The sequence below is a fragment of the Nerophis ophidion genome, linkage group LG13 (assembly GCF_033978795.1).
Source record: "Nerophis ophidion isolate RoL-2023_Sa linkage group LG13, RoL_Noph_v1.0, whole genome shotgun sequence".
Taxonomy (NCBI): Eukaryota; Metazoa; Chordata; class Actinopteri; order Syngnathiformes; family Syngnathidae; genus Nerophis; species Nerophis ophidion.
In genome coordinates this window covers 19,280,964-19,305,273 of record NC_084623.1, presented here as the reverse complement: position 1 = coordinate 19,305,273, position 24,310 = coordinate 19,280,964, and the positions used below count along the sequence as shown (strand labels likewise).

The window sequence follows — 24,310 nt, the reverse complement described above, 5'->3', positions numbered from 1 at the left end:
CTCCATTATTAATTGAACACATTGCAAAATATTCAGCAACACAGAAGTCCAAAATACTGTGTAATTATGCGATGAAAAGAGACGACTTTTAGCCGTAAGTGGTGCTGGGCTAATATGTCCCCTCCAACAAATAACGTCACAAACACACGTCATTATCGCGTCAACAGGAAACTCCGTGGAAAATTTTAAATGGTAATGTAGTAAACTAAAAAGGCCGTATTGGCATGTGTTGCAATGTTAATATTTCATCATTGATATATAAACTATCAGACTGCGTGGTTGGTAGTAGTGGGTTTCAGTAGGCCTTTAAGGTGCAGTAGTGGGAACAAATACGGGGTAAATAAATAACACAAGAGGTAATAAAGGAAAAAACTAACAATTGAAATAAACAGACTACTATCCAATAAAAATAATAAGCAATCCTGTACAATATACAAAACAATATAGAAATACAAAATACTGCACAATATGCAGAACAAGACAAATAGAAACAAAACAAACCAAAATTGTCGGTTAAAAAGTCAACAGTTAAAGTATCAATGATTGTCACACACACACACTAGGTGTGGTGAGCTTTACTTCACCATTTGACCCATCTCCCTTACCCCCTGGGAGGTGAGGAGGAGCAGTGAGCAGCAGCGGTGGCCGCGCCCGGGAATCATTTTGGTGATTTAACCCCCAATTCCGACCCTTGATGCTGAGTTCCAAGCAGGGAGGTAATGGGTTCCATTTTTATAGTCTTTGGTATGACTCGGTCGGGGTTTGAACTCACGACCTACCGATCTCAGGGCGGACACTCCAACCACTAGGCCACTGAGCAGTACATCAAAAGCTAAGGACCGGGGGCCGAACTTGTCCCTTCACTATAAGCTGTATTTCATATATTCCAGAGAAACCAGTGTCCTCTACAGTAGACACTTTTTCCAAGCTGGTGGAAGGAGCTCTCTGCTCTTCTGTCATCCTTTTGTGTTCATGGTGTTTCCCTCTTGTTTTCCTGTGTTTTTATTGTATTTGATCAATTTTTTGCCTGTGTTTTTATTGTATTTGATCAATTTTTTGCCTTTGGGTTTGGGACCCTTTGGGGCTGTGCGACAAGGGGTGGCAACTTTGTGACTTCTGCAGTGTTTTTTTGTGGGCTTCTGGATCTGCCTCCTAGGAGCATTTCGGCCGTGGGGACCAGCTGCTGGGTCTCTGTCACACCGGAGTCCGTTTGGAGGGACCGGAGGAGAGGAGATGCGGATGAAGGGACAGGGCTGCGGAACTGGCTCAGGGGGCCGGGATGGACGGGCTTCACGGTGTTTTGGCTGAATGAGCAAGTATCGGACGCCTAGGTCTCCTTGGACTCATCCTCGCTCATCCATGCGGACTGGACACTGGCTGAGAGTTGGTGGGCGGCTGAGGGTGGAATCGGCTCTCTTGGTTCAATCAATCAATCAATCAATCAATGTTTATTTATATAGCCCTAAATGTCAGCTCAGATTTATCCGAGAGCCAGATGCAGTGATCAAAAGAGCCACATCCGGCTCGAGAGCCACAGGTTCCCTACCCCTGGTTTAAAGTCAAGGCCAGCGCCGGTGTTTGAACACCAGTTGTCAGTGTTACAAATGCATCCAGCATATTCGGAGAGCTTCTTTCCGCCTCAGAGGCAAACAGCAAAAACAATAACTGGGAAAAGAGACGTGGCCCCCATGACGAGAGAGCTCTCAAGCTGAAAGGTGACCGTCTTTTCTTTTCTCCGCTGTCAATTAAGTGTAGCGAGCAGGTTGTGCGTTGCAGGCAGAGGCTCCGCGCACACAGCCTGGAGCATGGCTGCAGGCACACATTTCTGCACATGCTTGACTGTGACCTGACACGCAGCTGTAGGTTTTGCATGCTTTTTCTTTCCATGTTCCACGGCCGTGTGTGTGTTTCTTCAGGTATTTGTGAAACAAACACGGCGGCGCTCTTTCCGGGAGTGAAAAAGAGTTGAACAGGAACCTTGGCCATGGTTTGTTCCGCAATGATCATCCTGATGGTGGCATTGCGTGTTAGGCTTCTGTTACTACCTGTTGTGTTTCCTACTTAGAGATTAGGCCTGTTTCAACAGCTCTTTTCAAAGGGCAACATCTAATTAACAGAAACTTTGTTTGCAAAAGGGGGGGCTTGGTCAGCCAGATAATTGGCCAAAGATAACAAAAACATTTTTTTACAAGACAATGATTAGCTCCTTTTTTTTACTTATATATTTTGAGTGCCTTATACTTTAAATTGACAAACATGTGATAATTGTTTGAGTTTAAATCAGGGTTTTCCACATTGCAGCTACTTGCAACCCGCAGCTAATTATTTAACGACATTCTAAAATACTGTCTTTGAAAGTTCTCATGCGTCCAGGTCATTGGAATTTTAGGGCATTCAATCGATCACAACTGGACTCTTTGGTTTGTTTAGGAAGAGTTTTTTATTTAAAAATAGTGCATGACTAAAATTAAATCAACACTAGGGATGCGCAAAAAATGATTCACATCCGAATTGCCATTCGTATTCATCCTTATCTGGAATTGATTAATAATTAAAAAAAAAATGATAGAACATGTTTTACATTTTTTAATTATGATTATTATTATTACTATTTTATAAGAATAATTTGCTAAAAATATTATTTAAGGCCAATTCAATGCAACCAGAAGGAGTTTTTCTAACCTGTAACCTGTTTAAAAAAAGTTTTGTTTCAATTATTTCACCAAATAATACATTGCGAAAAATTGAAAACGAGGATCGTGTTGAATCGAGAATAGATTCTGATTTGAATCGTCACTCCAGGAGTTGGATCAAAGTGTATATAAATATATATAAAAAAAATATATATATATAAATATATATATATATATATATATATATATATATATATATATATATATGTGCCCCCCCATTGTTTGTATAAATTGTTTTTCAAATCACCTGACATGTTTACTGTGTATGTGTACATAATTTATCCATTTGTTTAAACATATATTTTTATATACATGTTACAAGGTATATATCTTTTATTATTGAATGTATCAAATGTGATGAATATTTAATGGACCACAATGGAAACAAGGCATTTGGCTCTGTGGGCTATCCATTTGCCTTTTTGAAGCATTACATAGATTCAATTCTTTAAGATGTCAATAAACCTCTCAATCAATCAATCAATCAATTATGTGCCCAAAGATTCACAACCCTAATCTAGTGAGGTAGTGGTACACAGGCTGCATCCAATGGTATGCAAAATAATCACTTAAGGGATTAGTGTTTTATTTTCCTGCTCTCCTGCTCTCCAAGTACCACGATAAAGACCTACATTAAAATACAGCAGCATAGTAGGCCTAAGTATTCATTAAAAACAAGGCAGACGTTTTATAAAATCTTGTATATATATATATATTTATATATTACTGTATGTGTAATTTTTTGTGTGTGTTTGTGTATATACATATATATATATCAATTGTATACATAGGTATGTGTATATATAAATATATATTATGTGTATATATATGTGTATTATAAATATATATATATATATATATGTGTGTGTGTGTGTGTGTGTGTGTGTGTAAGTGTATATATGTGTATGCATGTATATATATATATATACATGTATATATGTGTATATATATATATATATCAATTGTATACATAGGTATGTGTATATATAAATATATATATTATGTGTATATATAATATGTGTATTATAAATATATATATATATATATATATATGTGTGTGTGTGTGTAAGTGTATATATGTGTATATATGTATATGTGTATGCATGTATATATATATATATATATATATATATATATATATACTGTACATATGTGTGTATATATGTGTGTGTGTATATGTATATATATATATACATATATATATATACATATACACACACACACATAAACACACATATGTACAGTACATATATATATATATATATATATATATATATATATATGTATATGTATGTATGTATAAATAAACACTAAACAGACATGCAAACTGTTTATTTCCTTTAAAAAAAAATCCATACATTGTATTTGTTTTGAAAATAAATAAAAAATATGAAAATGTACCTTGCATCCTTTGATTTACTTATCTTTATATGTGGTTGTAGCTTGAATATTTAAGGCACACGATGAATCAAGCATCATTGAGTTTGAATCATAAATGCATTAAAACAAATGTGACTTACCTTTTGTCAAGGAGACAGATAAAAAACAAAATATATGTCACTTTGGCTGAGTGTTCCATTTTCCCGTTTTTTGCCATTAAAAAAGTCCAAATCCAAAAGCGTAAAAGGAAAAAAAAAGAAGAAAAAAAATAGGAATAAATGCACTTAACTAGAGAAGGATGTTAGGAATCGCTGGTCCAATATTCCAACATACAAGTTAAGTCAAAGAAAAGAGTCCAGATGTGGCAGCCAGCGGCGAGAAAGTCATCAAGAGGTGTTCTCGGACAAGTGGGAGCAAAAGTCTCTGTTGCCACACTCCTCCGTGTGCATGTTCGAGTCCGCAGAGTTGTCATCCGTGTAACATCCCACAGCAGAGACGCACGCACTGAGAAAGGCGCGTAGAAGTGTGCGCCACATGGAAGCAGTCCTCTAAACTGCTGCTGCACTTCGCGCGTAGCCAGCCCACTTTTTTTTCTCTTTTTTTCAGTCACTCGGGGATCGGAGGAGCGTCGATGGAGGTCAAGTGTCTCTTCAAGAAGGACTGCGATACTTTGTGGGAAAAGAAACAAGTAACAAATCCATTTACGTCTCGTGTAAGAGGACATCCGGGCTGAAATGAGGATGTGGAATAAACGTATTTTTATTTTATTTTTTAAAATAAAAATAAAAAGTTGGAATTTGACTCAGAACTACCATTATCATACATTTATGATTTTTGTTAAAAATATCATAATTTCCTTAATGTTTACCCCATGAAAAAAAGAAAAAAGAAAAAAAAGGTTAATATCTACAGAGCCCCTAAAGCAGGGGTGTTCAAACATTTTGACTTGGGGACCGCATTGGGCTAAAAAAAATGTGGTCGCGGGCCAACAGCCGACATTATATTCATATAATTGGATATTAAAGGCCTACTGAAACCCACTACTACCGACCACGCAGTCTGATAGTTTATATATCAATGATTGTCGGAATACGTCCTCATCCTTCTACTGTCCAAGTGAGAGGCATGATTTACTATCTACAATAAACTTCCGCGGGCGTTTATTGTAGACAATAAATCATTCCAACTCAATATCAACATTGGCACACAAGCTTGTGTTCATGGTGCTGCTATAAATAGTTAGTCTGTGTGAGCGCTTACAATAACAATATCACTATTATAGGGTTAATATTCAAGTCGCGGAAGGTAAATGGGGTATTGTTGCGATTTTTGGATGTTTATTTACTAGGTTTTATTGGCAGAATAGAGGACCTCCCATTGGCTCAGTCGTAAGCCGACTTTTATGTATGTTTATTTACGGGTTAGAATGCATTATTAAAAAAAAAAAAAAACGTCCGTCATGATGCATTTAGAAATGATTGTGAACGATAGGCAAAATTCCCCTCCAAAAAACTGTTTTGGCGTGCATGGTGGATATTTACATGAGCATTAAGCATGCAGTAGTTTCACAGTGGCCATAAAGAAGGCCTGGGCAATTATTTTGACTCGGGGTGTCACATTTAGTGAAAAAAATAAGTCTGGGGGCCGGTATATCTATTTTTAGGGACACTAATACAAAACTTCACAAAAATGTCTGATTGAATGCTAAACACGTTATGACAGATCGCCTTAAAGAAATAATGGAATTGTATTTTTTTCTATGAAAAATAAAACACTGAATATTGAAGAAAATATGAATGTCACACCCCATTTTGATCGACATATTTTACAATCAAGTGAAACACAACAAAAATGCAACAAACAGTGAAATAAGAACGCGAAGGGCACAAAATAAACCCACCTACAATCTGATATATCACTGTGGAGAGACGGAGCCGACGAGCGACAGCAGGATAGGACAAACAGCGGTCCTACCAAAGATGGCGGCCAGGAGGCGGAGCATGCAGCGGAGCGGAGAGGCGGGGCACGCTTGGAGCGATGCTGCGGCAATCCGAGTCAGGTGCGTAGATTACACACCTGCTCTCAATCCCTGCATCTTCTCCTGCAGCATAAAAAGGGGAGAAGGAGGAACAATCGGGGCAGAAGTAGGAGAACCAGTAGAAAGACCTAAAGAGCGACAACGACTGAGACCAAGCCGACAAGAGCGACGAGGACGCGGCCGACTGAAGGCGAGAGAGGAGCGAGCAGGATCGGAGCAGCTGAAAAGCGATCCGAGCAAAAGGCAAAGCTGTTATTGAAAAATAAAAGGGAGTCAAACCTGCTCAGCGATGTCATTCCTCGATGTCATCCCGCCCACACTGCTTGGTGTCTCGTGTGAGCTGCTGTGACGTAGATTACCATAGTAACTAATTAGTTTACTATAGTACCTGGTATATCATCCATAAGTGCAGATTCCAACCATTGAAATACTTTGTATAGTTGAAGACTTACGGTCATTAGTAAACATCACTGTACATTGTCCTCGGACAGACCGCAGCTCCGGCAGCCTCCTGCAGCTGTGAGGAGGTTCCGGTCGTTCTGCGTTTCCCTTGCCATCGGACACAGCTCCCCACAGCGAAGAAGTGACGTAGGAGTCTTCGCGTCTCCCTCGTCGAAAAAGACCTCAACGGCGGAGTGGGCGGTTGATGGTCGCATAGAAGCTCCACAACGGTAACAAAGGCGGAAGAAGGCTGCAAAAAAGAAGGGCCCCCAATTGTCTCGGTCTCCATGGCATCGGACCCTTGGCTTCTCTTTGCCAAGGACAGTGTGGTGGCTGTCTGTGCACCAGTCTCCCAACTTTAAAAGATTCCACGCACAGGCGTTCTCCTGAAGGCAATCCCATCAACAGGAGGACAATCATAGTCCTTTCCAGTGATCGCCAACAATAATGTCATTGTCTTTACATCATCCCTCATTGTCACTGTTGTTGTCCATATGAGACGTTTGGCTATTATGTTACGTCATTTAATTTTCCTAATTAAATCACACTGTTAAATTTGAAAATATGACTAGCGGTTTTCAGTGGGCCCCCTTTCAGCTGGGGGCCCTACGCGATTGCTTGGTTTGCCGACCCTGTTGCAGCGGGCCTGCATCCAGGTGGTCTCTGTACATTGCTGCATTCATCTTTGTCTCGTCAGGGAGGTGAATGAGAACCCGATGGTCACTCTCTCAGAGCTACAGCAATCTTCTGTGGAGAAAGAAGAACCTTCTGGAAGGACAACCATCTCTGCAGCAATCCGCCAATCAGGCATGTATGGTAGAATGGCTCGACAAAAGCCATTTCTGAGTAAAAACTTTGCCTATAATTTACCTGAAAGACTCCCAGAAGCACGACAAACAAAATTATGTGGTCTGGTCTGATTGAACTCTTTGGCATGAATGCCAGGCGTCATTTTTGGACGAAACCAGGCACCACTCATCACCAGGCCAATACCAACCCTACGGCAAAGCATGATGGAGGCGGCATCATGATGTGGGGATGTTTTTCATCAGCAGAAACTGGAAGACTTGTCAAGATAGAGGGAAATATATAAGCAGCAATGTACAGAGACAGCCTTGATAAAAACACAATGCCTCTCACCCAACCTGATGGATTTACCATAAATTCCAGACTATAAACCACTATTTTTTCCTACACTTTGAATCCTGGCGCTTATAATTTATGGATTTGTCTTCGTTAACAGTCATAATGAAAAGTATTACATGACAATCCAATGAGAAGGTATGTTATTGTTTGTGCTATGGTGACATCTTTTGGACAAGTTCGCTCACTGCAGGTGCTGCAGTGTCAATCCATTAAAGCAGGGATCTCAAACTCAATTTACCTGGGGGCCACTGGATGCAGAAACTGGGTGAATCTGGGCCGCAAGAAAAGATTCCTTAAAAAAAATCTAACATGCACTTTTTAATGGATTCACATTCTTTTGAATAACCAGCCCAGCTACATGTTGTATTTAGCTCTTGTATACGCCTTAAGCGACTGCAAGACATCGTTGATCAACAGCCACACAGGTCACACTGAGGGTGGCCGTATAAACAACTTCAACCTTGTTACAAATATGCGTCACACTGTGAACCCACACCAAACAAGATTGACAAACACATTTTGGGAGAACATCCGCACCGTAACACAACATAAAAGCAACAGATTCTAATGCAGCCCTAACTCTTCCGGGCAACAATATACAACCCCGTCCCTCCAACCCCGCATGGGATTTTGGGTATTTGTTCTGTCGTGTTTATGTTGTGTTACGGTGCGGATGTTCTCCCAAAATGTGTTTGTCATTCTTGTTTGGTGTGGGCTCACAGTGTGGCGCATATTTGTAACAAGGTTGAAGTTGTTTATACGGCCACCCTCAGTGTGACCTGTGTGGCTGTTGATCAACTATGTCTTGCAGTCGCTTAATGCGTATACAAGAGCTAAATACAACATGTAGCTGGGCTGGCACGTAGTCCATACAGTTTGTAGAGGACGCCAAAGGCAGGGCCTCCATGGTGCTCCCTTAACATTGTTAATAGGGGAATGATTATCACATGATGGACACTGATATTTGGAAAGCATAACGCTGCAACTCGCCATTCATACAAAACTCGCGGGCTGCACCAACATTAGATTTTTATATTAAGGTGCGGGCCACAAAATAACGTCTTGCGGGTCGCAATTGGCCCGCAGGCCGCGTGTCTGAGACCCCTGCATTAAAGGGTATTGCCATTTAGTCTTTTAGCTGTCCATAGTGTTTTTACTCATTAATATATAAACTTTTAAGTTTTACAGTGTAACTAAAACAGTTGCAATGTCTGTAGTAATGTTTTCATGCATTTTTGCACGTGCTATTGTATTGTAATGAAGCTAGCGTTGTTAACCTTATCTAATATGCGAACATGTTACGGGTGTCTGTGTTTGTATTATTCATTTACAAGGGCATTCTTTTTTTATTGTTTCGGAAATTCCTCAGTAAACTCACCAAGATGTCATGGAGGAGTTGTTGAGTACGTTAAGCTGATTGGAGAGCTAGCTTCCACAGGTAGGAAGTCCATGACGAGCAATTCTGTTTTGTTTGATCAGCCGTTTTACTGCCATGTTACAGGCACTGTTTGGAAACAACTAAGTTATGTGTATAAACGTTTACAGAATATTTCTGTGTAAATAATTATTTTCGCAAAGTACAATACCCAAAACCAGTGAAGTTAGCACGTTGTGTAAATCGTAAATAAAAACAGAATACAATAATTTGCAAATCATTGAATATATTCAATTGAATATAGTGCAAAGACAAGATACTTAATGTTGGAACTCAGAACATTTTATTATTTTTTGCACATAGTAGCTCATCTGGAATTTGATGCCTGCAACATGTTTTTAAAAAAGCTGGCACAAGTGGCAATAAATACTGAGAAAGTTGAGAAATGCTCATCAAACACTTATTTGGAACATCCCACAGGTGAACGGGCTATTTGGGAACAGGTGGGTTCCATGATTGGGTATAAAAGCAGCTTCCATGAAATGCTCAGTCATTCACAAACAAGGATGGGGTGAGGGTCACCACTTTGTGAACAAATGCATAAGCAAATTGTCGAACAGTTTAAGAACAACACTCTCAATGAGCTATTGCAAGGAATTTAGGGATTTCGTCATGCGGTCCGTAATATAATCAGAAGGTTCAGAGAATCTGGAGAAATCACTGTGACCTTCAATTCCTCAGGCGGTACTGCATGAAAAAACGACATCAGTGTGTAAAGGATATCACATTTGGGCTCAGGAACACTTCAGAAAACTACTGTCAGTAACTAAAGTTTGTCACTACATCTGTATGTGCAAGTTAAAACTCTACTATGCAAAGCGAAAGCCATTTGTCAACAACACCCAGAAAAACCGCTGGCTTCGCTGGGCCAAAGCCCATCTAAGATGCACTGATGCAAAATGGAAAAGTGTTCTGTGGTCTAACAAACCAAATTTCTAATTGTTTTTGGAAACTGTGGATGTCGTTTCTTCCGGACATAACTTAGGCGTTACTCAAGGCACCCCTTTAAGTCCTTCCTTTTTTGGCAGTAACAGTACACTTTTTTTTTTTAGTTTAGTTCAAAGAACTTGTGAGGGACTCACATTTTTGCAACAGATTCTTAAAAACACTAGAGTGCTGTCACAGAAATTATCTTTGACTAGCTTTTTTGCAGAAAGTCAATAAAAACAGCTTCACACTCTTATGACTCTGACATAATAAATAGACCAAAATCAAATGTGCACTGTAAAGGTGGCTGGCATAGGTGGGTAGTAACGCGCTATGTTTACTCTGTTATATTTTTTTAAGTAACTTTTGGGATAAATCCTACTTGTACTGTACACCTTGAAGGGACGTAATATAAACTGTGAGCAAATGTTGAGCAAATAAATGTGGTGCATTCAAGTACAACCCTTACGAATGTTCCAGTATGACATTTCTGACAATACAATTGCATTTTTGTCCAAACAATGCTTTCTGACAGTCTCTTCAGGATGCGCAGTTCTTTGGCCGATCCTACTTACGTGCCTGCGCTTTTCTCCGTCAGCCATGTTGTAGTTTTTAGCGCTTCCGTATGAAATCCAGTGACAGATAAACTGTATACACTACTCTGTATTAAAAATGGCAATAGCTCAGGATGCATGTGCATGTACGAGTCAGTCTGCCCCACAACAAGAGGATCCAGAAAAAGAAGGAACTTGTGACGATTGGTGGGCATCGTGGTGAGGATTTCGTTCTCTCGTAGGTGCAGTCGGAATGGAACACAGCGTGAAGGTAAGAATGACGATTTATTAATACACTAAAGAACAAACTAAGAACAAAAACACTTGCACAAAGGCACTAACAAACAAAACCAACTGAACTAGCATGTGAGCTGGAAGGAACAAAAGACGCTAGCATGTTAGCTAGGGAAACAAACAAACAAAACAGCATGGAAGCTAATCGAGTACAAAAGGGTATTTACCACAATGCGGTAAAGCGACGTCACCTGTTGCGTGGAAAGCAAACTACACTGCGAGACCGAAAGACAAACAAAGGCAGGCTTAAAAAGGGACATAAAATCAGGAGGCAGGTGCGCGACGACAAACAAGAGACAGGTGACACTAAATGCGTAACTAGGCAACAGAAACAAAACAGGAAGTGCCACCAGCAACTAAGGACGTCAAATACTATAAACAGGGTGATAAAAAAACAGAACAAAACCAGAACATGCCATGATCCAAGTAGTGGATCATGACAGAACTTATTCAATCAATCAATCAATCAATCAATCAATCAATCAATCAATCAATCAAGGTTTATTTATATAGCCCTAAATCACAAGTGTCTCAAAGGGCTGCACATCCCACATCAGGACAAGGAAAAACTCAACCCAGTGGGATGACAATTAGAAACACTGGAGAGGACCGCAGATGTGAGTTCCCCTCTCTTCATCTGATTTTCTTTTTTAGTTCAAGTATTTATTACATGTATGTAGTGTTGCATTTGAACCGACTGAAATGTTAATAATAGAGGTAATAATTATTATTATGTATTATCATTAGTGTTTTTCCTGTTGGTATTTGTATTGCTCCATAAGTAGTGCAATAATATTAATTATAATTTCTGTGTTATTACTATCTACTTCATTAACTGTTTCTTTGTTAACATTTTTGGGATCATATTTGTATATATTGTATTTGCTGATGTTGTTCTGTTGTTGTTGTTGTTGTTTTTGTTATTGTTGCTGTCTGTCTTGTCCGTCTCAGGTCCCCGTAATGTCCACCTCCGTCTGCTTTTTAAACTTCTTTCTATCCCTTCCTGCTGCAGTCCGGCTGCTTCAAACACTAAAAATATCTATTTAGTAAAGTCAAAATACAAATAAGGCAACAACAGAAATATCCCACACTTTTCTTTTGTCAAGGAATTCTGTACAGCATCCAGTTCAAGAATTTGCATGAGTGGCTGGACAGAACATGTTTAGTAAAAATACAATTAAAAAAGGCGCACTGTCAATTTTTGAGAAAATGAAACTATTTTAGTGTGCCTCATAGTCTGAAATATACTGTACTCTAAAACGTGGGTTTTGTTCAAAATGCTCCACAATGTCAATATTTTCGTACCTGTCAAAATGACAACAAAGACGTCCCAATCAAGTTTATTCTGTTTTATTCCCAGTTGTATCTGGAAAACTTCTATGGGACTTCCAGTACAAATAAATGTATTACCAGCTAATGTGTTGTGTGCTTCTAAACCTGGGGTAGGGAACCTTTGGCTCGCGAGCCAGATGTGGCTCTTTTGATGACTGCATCTGGCTCTCGGATAAATCTGAGCTGACACTGCTTGTCACGATAAGTAATGAATAAATTCCACTTGTAATCACAGTGTTAAAAATAACGTTCAAAATATAAAACATTCTCATGCTTTTTTATGTTCAAGAAGTTGCGTTAATGGTAAGAAGTAATTTATTTATTATTGGTTAGTGTGAGGCTTGCCCTCCTGGGGGTTTTTCAGACTGACATGAGAGCCTGTTTCAGTGTTACAATATTGTTTTATTTCTCAATAAGTCTCTCAGTTGCTTTCCAGCAATTGTCTTTTTCTCTTTCGTTCTCGCTCGCGCTCTGGCTACAGCCCCAACCCTGTCTCTCCTCCTGGCTGCTGCTTATAACATAGCGACAAGGCCCATGTGGGCCATCTACGCACCTGTCGCTGATTTCGAGGCCGGTCCTGGCACACCCCGCTTCTCTGCAGGCCCGCAGGCCACGCCCCCTCCACAGTAAGCTTCAAAATAACAATATTATTACAAAGAATAAGAGACCTATTATACTGTGGAAATATTGGTTTTACTTAAAAATGTACGCTTTTAGTTGTGTTCAGTGTTAAAAAAAAATACTATATGTTGCTTACGAAAATACATTTTAAAATATTTGGCTTCTTGGCTCTCTCAGCCCAAAAGGTTTCCGACCCCTGTTCTAAACTCTGTTTGTAATTTATCCGTTGATTTTAAATTACTTTAAAGTAAAATAAAAAGAAGGTTTCCTGTTTGATGGACACCAGATGATGTCACTCATCCCGGCATTTCGAAAGAAGTCCATAGTACCGAATTAGGAACCACAAATAAAGAAGATTCACCCCCTAAAGCGGAGCAAAGCAAACAAGCTGTCGCACGCCGTTTCCATCGTTGTAAATCACTACACACAACTCTCTGTTCAGACACAATTAGGTTGGCAAACACACATTAAAATGGTCTCTCTGATGTATTTAATAACACCCCATTTAGTGGATTTAGCAAAGAGATTGTTGTGTCCAATTATTGTAATTGCTCGTCAGGAAAGGAGGCTCCTTTTTAATATTGATAGTATGGTATTCATATTTTGCACCCATCCAAATCTAAACCATACAGATTCCAACCAGCAGCCATTACATTTGAACAGTATCACTCTGCTCTCCACATGCATCAGAAAATGATTTGTCTCCATACCAATGTAAATATGCATTACAGCAAGGGTCTCCAAACTGTCTGACTGAAGCAAAAAGACAAAGGGGGAACTTGTGGGACCAAGAGGGGCACAAGAGGTGTGTGTGTCCTTGTATGTATACCCTTTTTGAGACATCAACAAGAAGTACCTTCCATATGAGGACCGGTGAAAAAGTTAGGACCGAAATCATGGTCTCAATGTTGTCTGCGTCTCCCTCCGCTGCGGGACCACCCAGAGGACCCCTGACAGTGCACCCAGACACGCCCCCGCTCACGCTGATCGCGGCACGCCCATGCAATGTCAAGCCTGCAAACGACCAGTCAACTTGCACACCTGTGACTGATGACGATAAGCTGGATAAAGGGACCAGTGGACCCAAGGATCGGCGCGGGAACTTAGTTCTCAAATGGTGTACCTTAAGCCTGATGTACGTTGACCGTTGTTGTGTTTCCCTCCGTGATTCTGACGTCCGTGTTGCTCTCCCGTAGAGTCTTCCCACTCCGAGATCGTCTGTTGTTTCCCCCTGTGTTTTTGGACAGCCTTCCTTGATTCCCGACCTTCGCCTGAGCACGGATCTTGCCTTTTCTCTCCTGCCCTGAATGATCATCTGCCTGCCTCTCGTCTGCCTTGTTCCTTCTCTCTCTACAACTTTTGGTAACACACACTTCAGTTAATTTACACACAAAGTCTTACACCATACACTCTTGAGTTTTTGTCACACTTCATTTCCTTGGTTTTAGTCGTTATTATTGTTTAGTATTCTTATTATATATATATTTACCATATATATAATAAATTATTGATCATTACTGCCACCCTGTGTCCGTTTGCCATATTAGTGTTCCTAAAAATAGATATACCAGCCCCCAGACACATTGTTGTCTCTAAATTTGGCCCTCAAGTCAAAATAATTTCCCAGGCCTGTACAAGCCTGATCATTTACTTAGTATCTGATTAAAAACCAAAATTCACAGAATCGGCCACTGCTAGTGATCTAACAAAATCGAGGAAGAGGCAGCATGAAAACCAACCATTGTAACAAGGAGCGTAAAAACATAAAAATATATACTAGAGGAGTGTCATGATCCGTGACCCGGATCATGTTTTGTTTAGTTATGTTCTGTTGGTTTTGGACTCCCTTAGTTCCTGTTTTTTCACTCCCTTGTTTTGGTTCTATGCCAACCCATTAGTTTTCACCTGTCCCCATGTCTAGCACCTGATTCACTTGGACTCATGCACATGTTGCCAATCACCACGTCACTTTCTAAGCCTGTTGTTGCCAGGCAGTCAGCCTGGCGACATCACCCTCCACCACCCTCGTAATCCACGCTGATGAACCATGCTGCCTTTTTCATACTCTTTTCTCAGTCCAAGTAAGTTTTCTTAATTCACGCCATAGTTTACACGTTTTGTTTTATGACCATAGTTTTGCTTTAGTGCAAGTCTTTGTTTTCATAGCCAAGTTTTTGTACCTCCTCTGTGAGCGCTTTTCCTTTGTACCTTTTTTGGAGTTATTAATTAAAAGATGTCCTTACCTTCACGCCATGTAATTTCCAATCGCTCTGCACCACGGGAAACAAACCACACCAAAGTCTACGCCTTGACAAGGAGGAATAATCATGGAAATATAAAAAAAAAAAAAAAAAAAATCGAACAAAAAAAAAAAAAGGAGGAGGTGAACACAAACTTTAAAGTTGTTATATCTACTAAGCATACTAGAGGTGACTACATTCGCAAAAGAGAAGCTGCAATGCTTTTCTTTAGCTTCCTAATTGGTTCCTGTAAAAAGGTCACCAACCTTTTTGAAACCAAGAGCTACTTCTTGGGTACTGATTAGTGCGAAGGGCTACCAGTTTGATACACACTTTAAAAAATCGCCAGAAATAGCCAATTTGCTCAATTTACCTTTAATAAATAAATCTACATATATAAAAAGATGGGTATTTTTGTCCGTCATTCCGTCGTACATTTTTTTCCTTTTACGTAAGGTTTTTTGTAGAGAATAAATGATGACAAAAACACTTAATTGAACGGTTTAAAAGAGGAGAAAACAGGAAAAAAAATGAAAATGAAATTTTGAAACATAGTTTATCTTTAATTTCGACTCTTTAATATTCAAAATTCAACCGAAAAAAAGAAGACAAAAACTAGCTAATTCGAATCTTTTTGAAAAAATTTAAAAAATAATTTATGGAACATCCATCCATCCATCCATTTTCTACCGCTTATTCCCTTTTGGGGTCGCGGAGGTTGCTGGCGCCTATATCAGCTACAATCGGGCGGAAGGTGGTGTACACCCTGGACAAGTCCCCACCTCATCGCAGGGCCAACAACACAGATAGACGGACAACATTCAATAATTTTTCCTGATTAAGATTAATTTTAGAATTTTGATGACATGTTTTAAATGGGTTAAAATCCAATCTGCATTTTGTTATAATATATAACAAATTGGACCAAGCTATATTTCTAACAAAGACAAAACATTATTTCTTCTAGTTTTTCCAGAACAAAAATTTTAAAAGAAATTCAAGACTTTGAAATAAGATTTAAATTTGATTCTAAAGATGTTCTAGATTTGTCAGAATAATTTATATGAATTATTTAATCATAATAAGTTTGAAGAAATATTTCACAAATATTCTTTGTCGAAAAAACAGAAGCTAAAATGAAGAACTAAATAAAAATGTATTTATTATTCTTTACAATAAAAAGTAAATAAATTACTTGAACGCTGATTTAAATCGTCAGGAAAGAAGAGGAAGGAATTTAAAAGGTAAAAAGGTATATGTGTTTAAAAATCCTAAAATCATTTTTAAGGTTGTATTTTTTCTCTAAAATGGTCTTTCTAAAAGTTATAAGAAGCAAAGTAAAAAAAGTAAATGAATGTATTTAAACAAGTGAAGACCAAGTCTTTAAAAGATTTTCTTGGATATTCAAATTCTATTTGAGTTTTGCCTCTCTTAGAATTAAAAATGTCAAGCAAAGCGAGACAAGCTTGCTAGTAAATAAATACAATTTTAAAAATAGAGGCAGCTCACTGGTAAATGCTGCTCTTTGAGCTAATTTTAGAACAGGCCAGCGGGCTTCTCATTAGGTCCTTATGGGCTACCTGGTGCCTGCGGGCACCGTGTTGGTGACCCCTGCTGTAAGATGTCACAATTCCCACAGCAATCATTTGCAAGGCATGTGTGTTTTGTCACAGACATTAAAAGTGTTGATGGTAAATATTGAACAACTTTAACATTTACGAATCTCAACCCCGACTCGTTTTGAAAAGTAATTATAAGGACATATTCACTTTTAACACACCTCAGACCACAAGACAGTCTTATTACAATTTTGTCTGTGGCTCTGAACAAAGGCGGACACTCCATCCCGTTTCCTTATCTCTCCTGATTTTGCTTCTTTGTCTCCTCTTGTCTCAATTTTTGTGATCTCCAAAATGTAAACAATGGAATGGATCAACTGGTCTCCCAACGGAATTGAAAAGTACTTCTGGACGCGGAGCTCAGGTTTGGTGCAACTTGTCTGTCCTGACGAAACGTTTGATGCTGGATATACAATAGACTCTTGGGCGAAGTGGAGTGTGTCTGCCGATTCTCTGACACCTCCATAGCAAACAGCTATGCTATCACGATGTCACTCTGTAGAATGAGGCACAAGGCTGTGATGCCAAATGGAGCGACTTTCAGACTTACGTTTACACACCACGGATAGTACTATACAGACTAGGGTTGTCCCGATACCAATATTTTGGCACCAGTACCAACATGTATTTCGATATAATCCGAACAAAGAAACTATTAAACATAAGTTTCTTATTGCAATCAAACAATAATGTTGCCATCGAATAAAATAGTGAACATACAAGACGTCTTCTCTTTTAGTCATAAGCAAGTAAACCAGGGGTCTCTGCGAGACGTTATTTTGCAGCCCCCACCTTGATAGGAAAGTTTAATGTAAGTGTGGCCTGCGAGTTTTATATGAATGGCGCTTTGGATTAGATTGGATAGTACTTTATTTATTCCGTCAGGAGAGTTCCTTCAGGAAAATTAACATTTTCAACACAACCCCATTGAAGATCAGACAAACATTACAGGGAGACAGAACAGGATCGTTGACGGGTCTGTCAGCTTCCAGCGCCCCTTACAAAAAAAATGAGATACAGGTAAACGGGGGGGGGGGGGGTGGGGGGGGGGGGGGGGATAAAATAAAAAAATCGGTCTTAGCCTGGGCCCTGGAGAGGGGGTGGAGACTGAGGCCTAGGGAAAAAAACAACTCATAGCCATAGTACACATCCCTCTTACATGTGTGTAAGAGGAAAACATCAAACATCAAAGAACACAGAGGACATTAAAGACATTAAAGCAGCAGATACAACCAGACACTTCTACATACAGTTATGAATAAAAAGTAAAACAAACATATCCACTGTGGTGGCCTCTGCGATGTTCCACGCCATCGACCGCTGGGGTGGAGGGAGCATGGCCAGAGACAGGAGCAGACCCAACAAAGCAACCAAGACAGCCGACTCCACTCTTGGCCAGTGTCCAGTCCGAATGGATGAGCGAGGATACGTCCAAGGTGACTGAGGTGTCCGACACCTGCTCACCCAGCCAAGACACCGCAAAGCCTCTCTGTCCCAGTGCTCAGTGCTAGCTCCGAAGCCCTGTCCCCTCATCCGCATCTCCTCCAGTCCCTCCAAACCGACTCCGGTGTGGCAGAGACCCAGCAGCTGGTCTCCATGGCCAAAAATGCTCCCGGGAGGCAGATCCAGAAGTCCACAAAAAAAAGCACCACAGAGGTCATGAAAGTGCCACCCCTTGTCACACAATCCAAAAGGGTCCCGGACCAAAGGGCAAAAATATATAATAACACATGAAAACAAGAGGGAAACACAAAAGGATGACACAAGAGCACAGAGCTCCTGCCAACAGCAGCCACTACAGCAGCGCCATCTTGGAAAAAACAAAACAAACAAAAAAAAAACATAAATAACACAACGCTTCACAACGTTGTGTTATTTGGGTCCAAAATGGCTCTTTCAACGTTCCAGGTTGCCTACCCCTGCGTTAGTGGAAAAGCGGCAAATGAGTTGCCATGGAGACGTGGGTTTTATTACGTGCCTGGCTGCAGTCACACCGTGACACTTGTCCGTCAGTAATTACAGTCCCCGATAACCTGGACCAATTCAAATCGATATTTTTTCTTTTTTTTTTTATTGTTCAATTTGCATTGCCTCACACCAGTGTTAATTTTGTTGACGAAAAATTTTCGTCAACGACCTTTTTTTTCTGACTAAAATAACTAAATAAAAAATAATTTACGTGGAATAGGACGATGACGAGGTGAATTGACATATTCGTCAACGGATAAAAACGAGACGAAAATGTCTGCCAGAGACGAGATCCAATCGGAACTCATTTCGTTAGGAAAAGGCGGGTGGAGTTGGGAAGAGAACCAATCAGAGCGACGTGGTAAGGAAGTTACGTAAACGTAGTTTGCGTTTGAGAAAACATGTCAACGCCGGGGAAGAAGAGGAGAGAGGACATATGGGGAAATCTTATATTTGAGGTCAAAGATAACAAGACGCAGTGTAAGAAAGGCAGAGCGAGGATTACAGGGAAAAACACAACAAACTTGAAGCGACATTTACAGTGGAAACACCCCGAAATCCACACACAGGTAAGCATTTTCCACAACATACAACTCACTCGACGTTATCCCGTTTATTACACGGCTTACTTGTGAAATACTAAATTCGAGACATGATTTTCATCAAAATACGACTTGTATCTGTGATTTTTCCGCTGTTTTGCTTTGACTTTCAGAAATTGAAGGGAAAGTTTATATATTACCCTTTAGTGAACTAAATGTACTGTAGTTTTTGTCGACTATAATCTCATGATATTTCGTCAACTAAAACTAAAACAATTCAAATAACTAAATCATGACTAAAACTAAACTACATTTTAGTCAAAAGACTATGACTAAAACTAAATCAAATTTTGCTGTCAAAATTGACACTGCCTCACACGATGAACATTAAATATATTTCGATATATAAAACACTCCGGGAGCCGTCACTTTTTTTGCGCTCGCTATCCTGATACTTTCCCGGCTATTATCCGCCGTGTTGCTGTAGAGAGGAAAAGTGCAACGACGCACATTGCGGAAATAACATTATTCTCCGTGCGTGGGATAAATACAAATATATTCCACAACCCCAAACATGTCTTTTTCAAAGCCTGCAGTGAAGAGAAGGGTTTGTGATGTGCAAAGACAATTCCAGGAAAAGTAGTAGATGCAATATTTTCAATGTTGAGGACAGGCGCACCTCGACGTGTCTTATTTGCACAGAGAAAGTTGAGGTGCACAAGGGATACAATTTGAAAGGTCATTACACAACTAGACATGCTTAGGAGTATGCAACATTTTTTTTTTTTTTGGAAATCTTTTCTTAAGGCCCAGCCTCACCCAAAATCTGCATCCAGTGGCCCCCAGGTAAAGTGAGTTTGAGACCCCTGAAGTAAACAAAGGCTTCTAATTAGTCTGCTGAAATATATATATAACATATTGTGTCATTTCCCTTTCTGTTATTTTGTCAAGATTGATGGATGTATTTGTGCACACTTTTCCAAAACTTTCCCTGACAGATGGAGTGCATGGTACGAGGAAGCGTTTCGTTATCCGCTTTTTTTTTAACAACATACACTGCAACTCATTACTTGTCAAAATAAAAAAGATTCCATATATCAGTAACAACAACATAAAGTAATGAGGAGCAGCAGGATCAACTTGACGTCAAAGAGGATCGTTATGTAGGAGAAAAAAAATAATGCTAATCGCAGTTCCTCAGAAGTAGGGAGCGTGTGACCCCTGCAAACATACTTTTTCAGTATCGGTATTCAAAATAAAAGTCTTTGGAAAATGTATAATAACATAGAGAATTCTTAACAATTATCATGCTTCATTGTAGCTATTCATCCTGAATTCCTCATTTTGTTAAAAATAAATAAAAAATGGCACAAATCGTATTATTCATTGTTGTTTTGAAGTTTAAAGTGTTTTCATATATTGCGCACCTGAGGTAATGTAGCTGATCAATTTGAATTTATTATTATTCATTGAGTTTATGAAAAGTATTTTTTGGTTTAATATTGTAGAGCTCGATCACAAATGTTTAAAGTTATAAAAACAAATGTTTGTACTATTTCAGTCAAATTAATCTCATTTAGTCTTTTATGTTACAGACTAAAAATGTTAATGGCCATTGTGTTAAGTTATTTGTTGTAAATTGATCTTTGTTTTGTTTAATATTAATAAGGATACAATGTTATGCAGAGTTGTACTTAAAACAATTTAATAGACAAATTATGCACAGCTGCAATCAATCAGAAATCTGCACAACTGAAGCTGAAGAGACTTCTTAAAGGGGAACATTTTCACAATTTCAAAATGGTTAAAAACAATAAAAATCAGTTCCCAGTGACTTGTATTTTTTGAAATTGTTTTCAAAATTTTACCGGTCCCGGAATATCCCCAAATAAAGCTTTAAAGTGCCTTATTTTCGCTATCTTCGAAACCACTATCCATTTCCCTGTGACGTCATACAGGGCTGCCAATACAAACAACATGGCGGTTACCACAGCAAGATATAGCGACATTAGCTCGGATTCAGACTCGGATTTCACCGGTTTAAGCGATTCAACAGATTACGCATGTATTGAAACAGATGGTCGGAGTATGGAGGCAGATAGCGAAAACGAAATTGAAGAAGAAATTGAAGCTATTGAGCGAATAGCTATTGACGCTATTCGGCCATAGCGTGGGTGTACCTAATGAAGTGGCCCATAGCATGGCTGCCTTATTAGCATCGCCGGTAAAATGTGCAAACCAAACGATCAGGACTTTTGCATCTTGAGACACAGGAGCAACTTAAATCCGTCGATTGGTAAGTGTTTGTTTCGCATTAAATGTGGGTATCTAGTTTCAGATGTACATACAGCTAGCGTAAATAGCATGTTAGCATCGATTAGCGTAGCATGTTAGCATCGATTAGCTGGCAGTCATGCCGTGACCAAATATGTCTGATTAGCACATAAGTCAACAACATCAACAAAACTGACCTTTGTGATTTCGTTGACTTAATTGTTGCAAATGCATCTGCAGGTTATCCATACATCTCTGTGCCATGTCTGTCTTAGCATCGCCGGTCAAATGTACAGACACTCTTTCTAATTCAATGGGGGTCTGGCGGCAGATTTCTTGCCAGTGGTGCAACTTGAATCCCTCCCTGTTAATGTTGTTACACCCTCCGACAACACACCGACGAGGCATGATGTATCCAAGGTTCCAAAGAATAGTCGAAAAAAAGGAAAATAACAGAGCTGAGACCCGGTGTTTGTAATGTGAAAATGAATATGGCGGGTGTGTTACCTCGGTGACGTCACGTTCTGACGTCATCGCTAAAAGACCGATAAACAGAAAGGCGTTTAATTTGCCAAAATTCACCCAGTTAGAGTTCGGAAATCGGTTAAAAAAATACATGGTCTTTTTTCTGCAACATCAAGGTATATATTGACGCTTGCATAGGTTTGGTGATAATGTTCCCCTTTAAACCAGAGTAAACCTGCTCTCCATTTGCAATCTCGCTCTCCTTGTTCCCCCCACCTCTGTGCTCATTGCGTGTTGTCCTGTGTCATGTTCCCGCAGTCCCTCTTCACTCCCCGGATTCAAGCTGTATGTCTTGTCTCCCTGGATTCCCCCTGGTCTTCTTGCTGCCTTCCTGGATCTGGACCTCTCGCCTGGACGCGGATTCTGACGCCTCGCCCCTGCCCTTGGACCTCTGAGCTTGCCTTGCCCTATCTTGGACTTCCGCACCTCGCTCAACACTCCCGGTAACACTCAATGAATCACTACACATAGTCGCACACCACACACATTTGGATGAGTTAAACATTTCATAATATTGTTATTTATTAAGTAGAGCTAAAACTACATCCTGCATCTGTGCTTTGCATAGTAGAGCTTTAACTTGCACTTACAGATGTAGTGACAAACTGTATTTAGTGACAGTGGTTTTCTGAAGTGTTCCTGAGCCCATGTGGTGATATCCTTTAGAGATTGATGTCGATTTTTGATACAGTGCCGTCTGAGGGATGGAAGGTCACGGTCATTCAATGTTGGTTTCCGGCCATGCCGCTTACGTGGAGTGATTTCTCAGATTCTCTGAACCTTTGGATGATATTATGGACCGTAGATGTTGAAATCCCTAAATTTCTTGCAATAGCACTTTGAGAAACGTTGTTCTTAAACTGTTTGACTATTTGCTCACGCAATTGTGGACAAAGCGGTGTACCACGCCCCATCCTTTCTTGTGAAAGACTGAGCATTTTTTTGGGAAGCTGTTTTTATACCCAATCATGGCACCCACCTGTTCCCAATTAGCCTGCACACATGTGGGATGTTCCAAATAAGTGTGTGATGAGCATTCCTCAACTTTATCAGTATTCATTGCCACCTTTCCCAACTTCTTTGTCACGTGTTGCTGGCATCAAATTCTAAAGTTAATGATTATTTGCACAAAAAAAAATGTTTATCAGTACCAAGGATAGTCACACACACACTAAGTATGGTGAAATCATCCTCTGCATTTGACCCATCCACTTGTCCCCTGGGAGGTCAGGGGAGCAGTGAGCAGCAGCGATGGCTGCGCTCGGGAATGTTGGTGATTTAACCCCCATTTCCAATCCTTGATGCTGAGTGCCAAGCAGGGAGGTAATGGGTCCCATTTTTATAGTCTTTGGTATGACTCGGTCGGGGTTTGAACTCAAGACCAACCGATCTCAGGGTGGACACTCTTACCAAAAGGCCACTGAGTAGTTTTAATCTACAAATGTTTTAAAACGAGGTTAGATTCTGAATTGAATCATCAACCTTAAGAATCACAGTTGTTGTAAGATTTACGTCTGTAATTTTTATTATAAACATAAAAAATTAATATAGCTTTACCAAAGAAACCAACGAAAGTAATATAAAAAACAGGTAAAAATATAATTGACGAAAAATACATGCTGGATACAAAATGATATAAATGTTACCCATATTTTCCCATCCAAATTCTGACTCGGGGTGGAAATCCATCATTGCCTTTTTTTGTTTAAAACATTTCTCTGTATGTGCCCCATATTTGTTCACAACTTTGGGTAGGCAGCACAGTTATGTAGTTGTTTTCCTCTGTGTGATCGGTTATGACTTTTAATGTCCTCTGGGGCACACTCCACATGGAAAAAGGAACTGTGTGACCGCTTCGAGGTGTGGGAACGGTTCGGCGATGGGTTCCTTTAACCTGGACTCCTTCCATTCGCCGCATGTTGGTTTTTGATGAGAGGGAGAAGAAAGTTGTCAGAAACTATTTTCCACATTCAAACAGTTACATTTATTTGCATCATCACAGAGACTTTCTGGGTTGTTGTCAAAAGAGTTACCGCGCATGTTGGATCATGTGAGAGACAAGAACCCTAATAGTCAAATTCTCTTAGCTCTTATTGCAAGTTGGGGGAGTTCTACAACTATAGGGTTTGCTGTCCAGTCAGTTAGTGTGTGACTATCTACCTCTTTATTGGTTTATTGCTTTTTCCCGTGAGAAAAGTGTTAATCCGTCAACACGGTTCCTACGACAATCAAACAATCAAAGTTTATTTTTATAGCCCTTAATCACAAATGTCTTAAAGGG

At 39.7% G+C, this 24,310-nt stretch overlaps 1 protein-coding gene across 2 annotated transcripts in view; it reads right to left on the bottom strand.

The window, feature by feature from the left end:
• Positions 1–4,673, bottom strand: part of wnt10a (wingless-type MMTV integration site family, member 10a) — an 89,685-nt gene extending 85,012 nt beyond the window's left edge. Inside the window, exon 1 of one of the 2 annotated variants that reach the window (XM_061918488.1) lies at positions 4,214–4,673. Coding sequence is in view for 1 of the 2 variants with exons in the window: in XM_061918487.1 (XP_061774471.1) it covers positions 4,214–4,290 (77 nt within the window). In the remaining variant the exon portion in view is untranslated. The remainder of the gene's footprint in view (positions 1–4,213) is intronic. The other variant, XM_061918487.1, reaches the window with a different exon arrangement.
• Between the last annotated feature and the right edge of the window lie 19,637 nt (positions 4,674–24,310).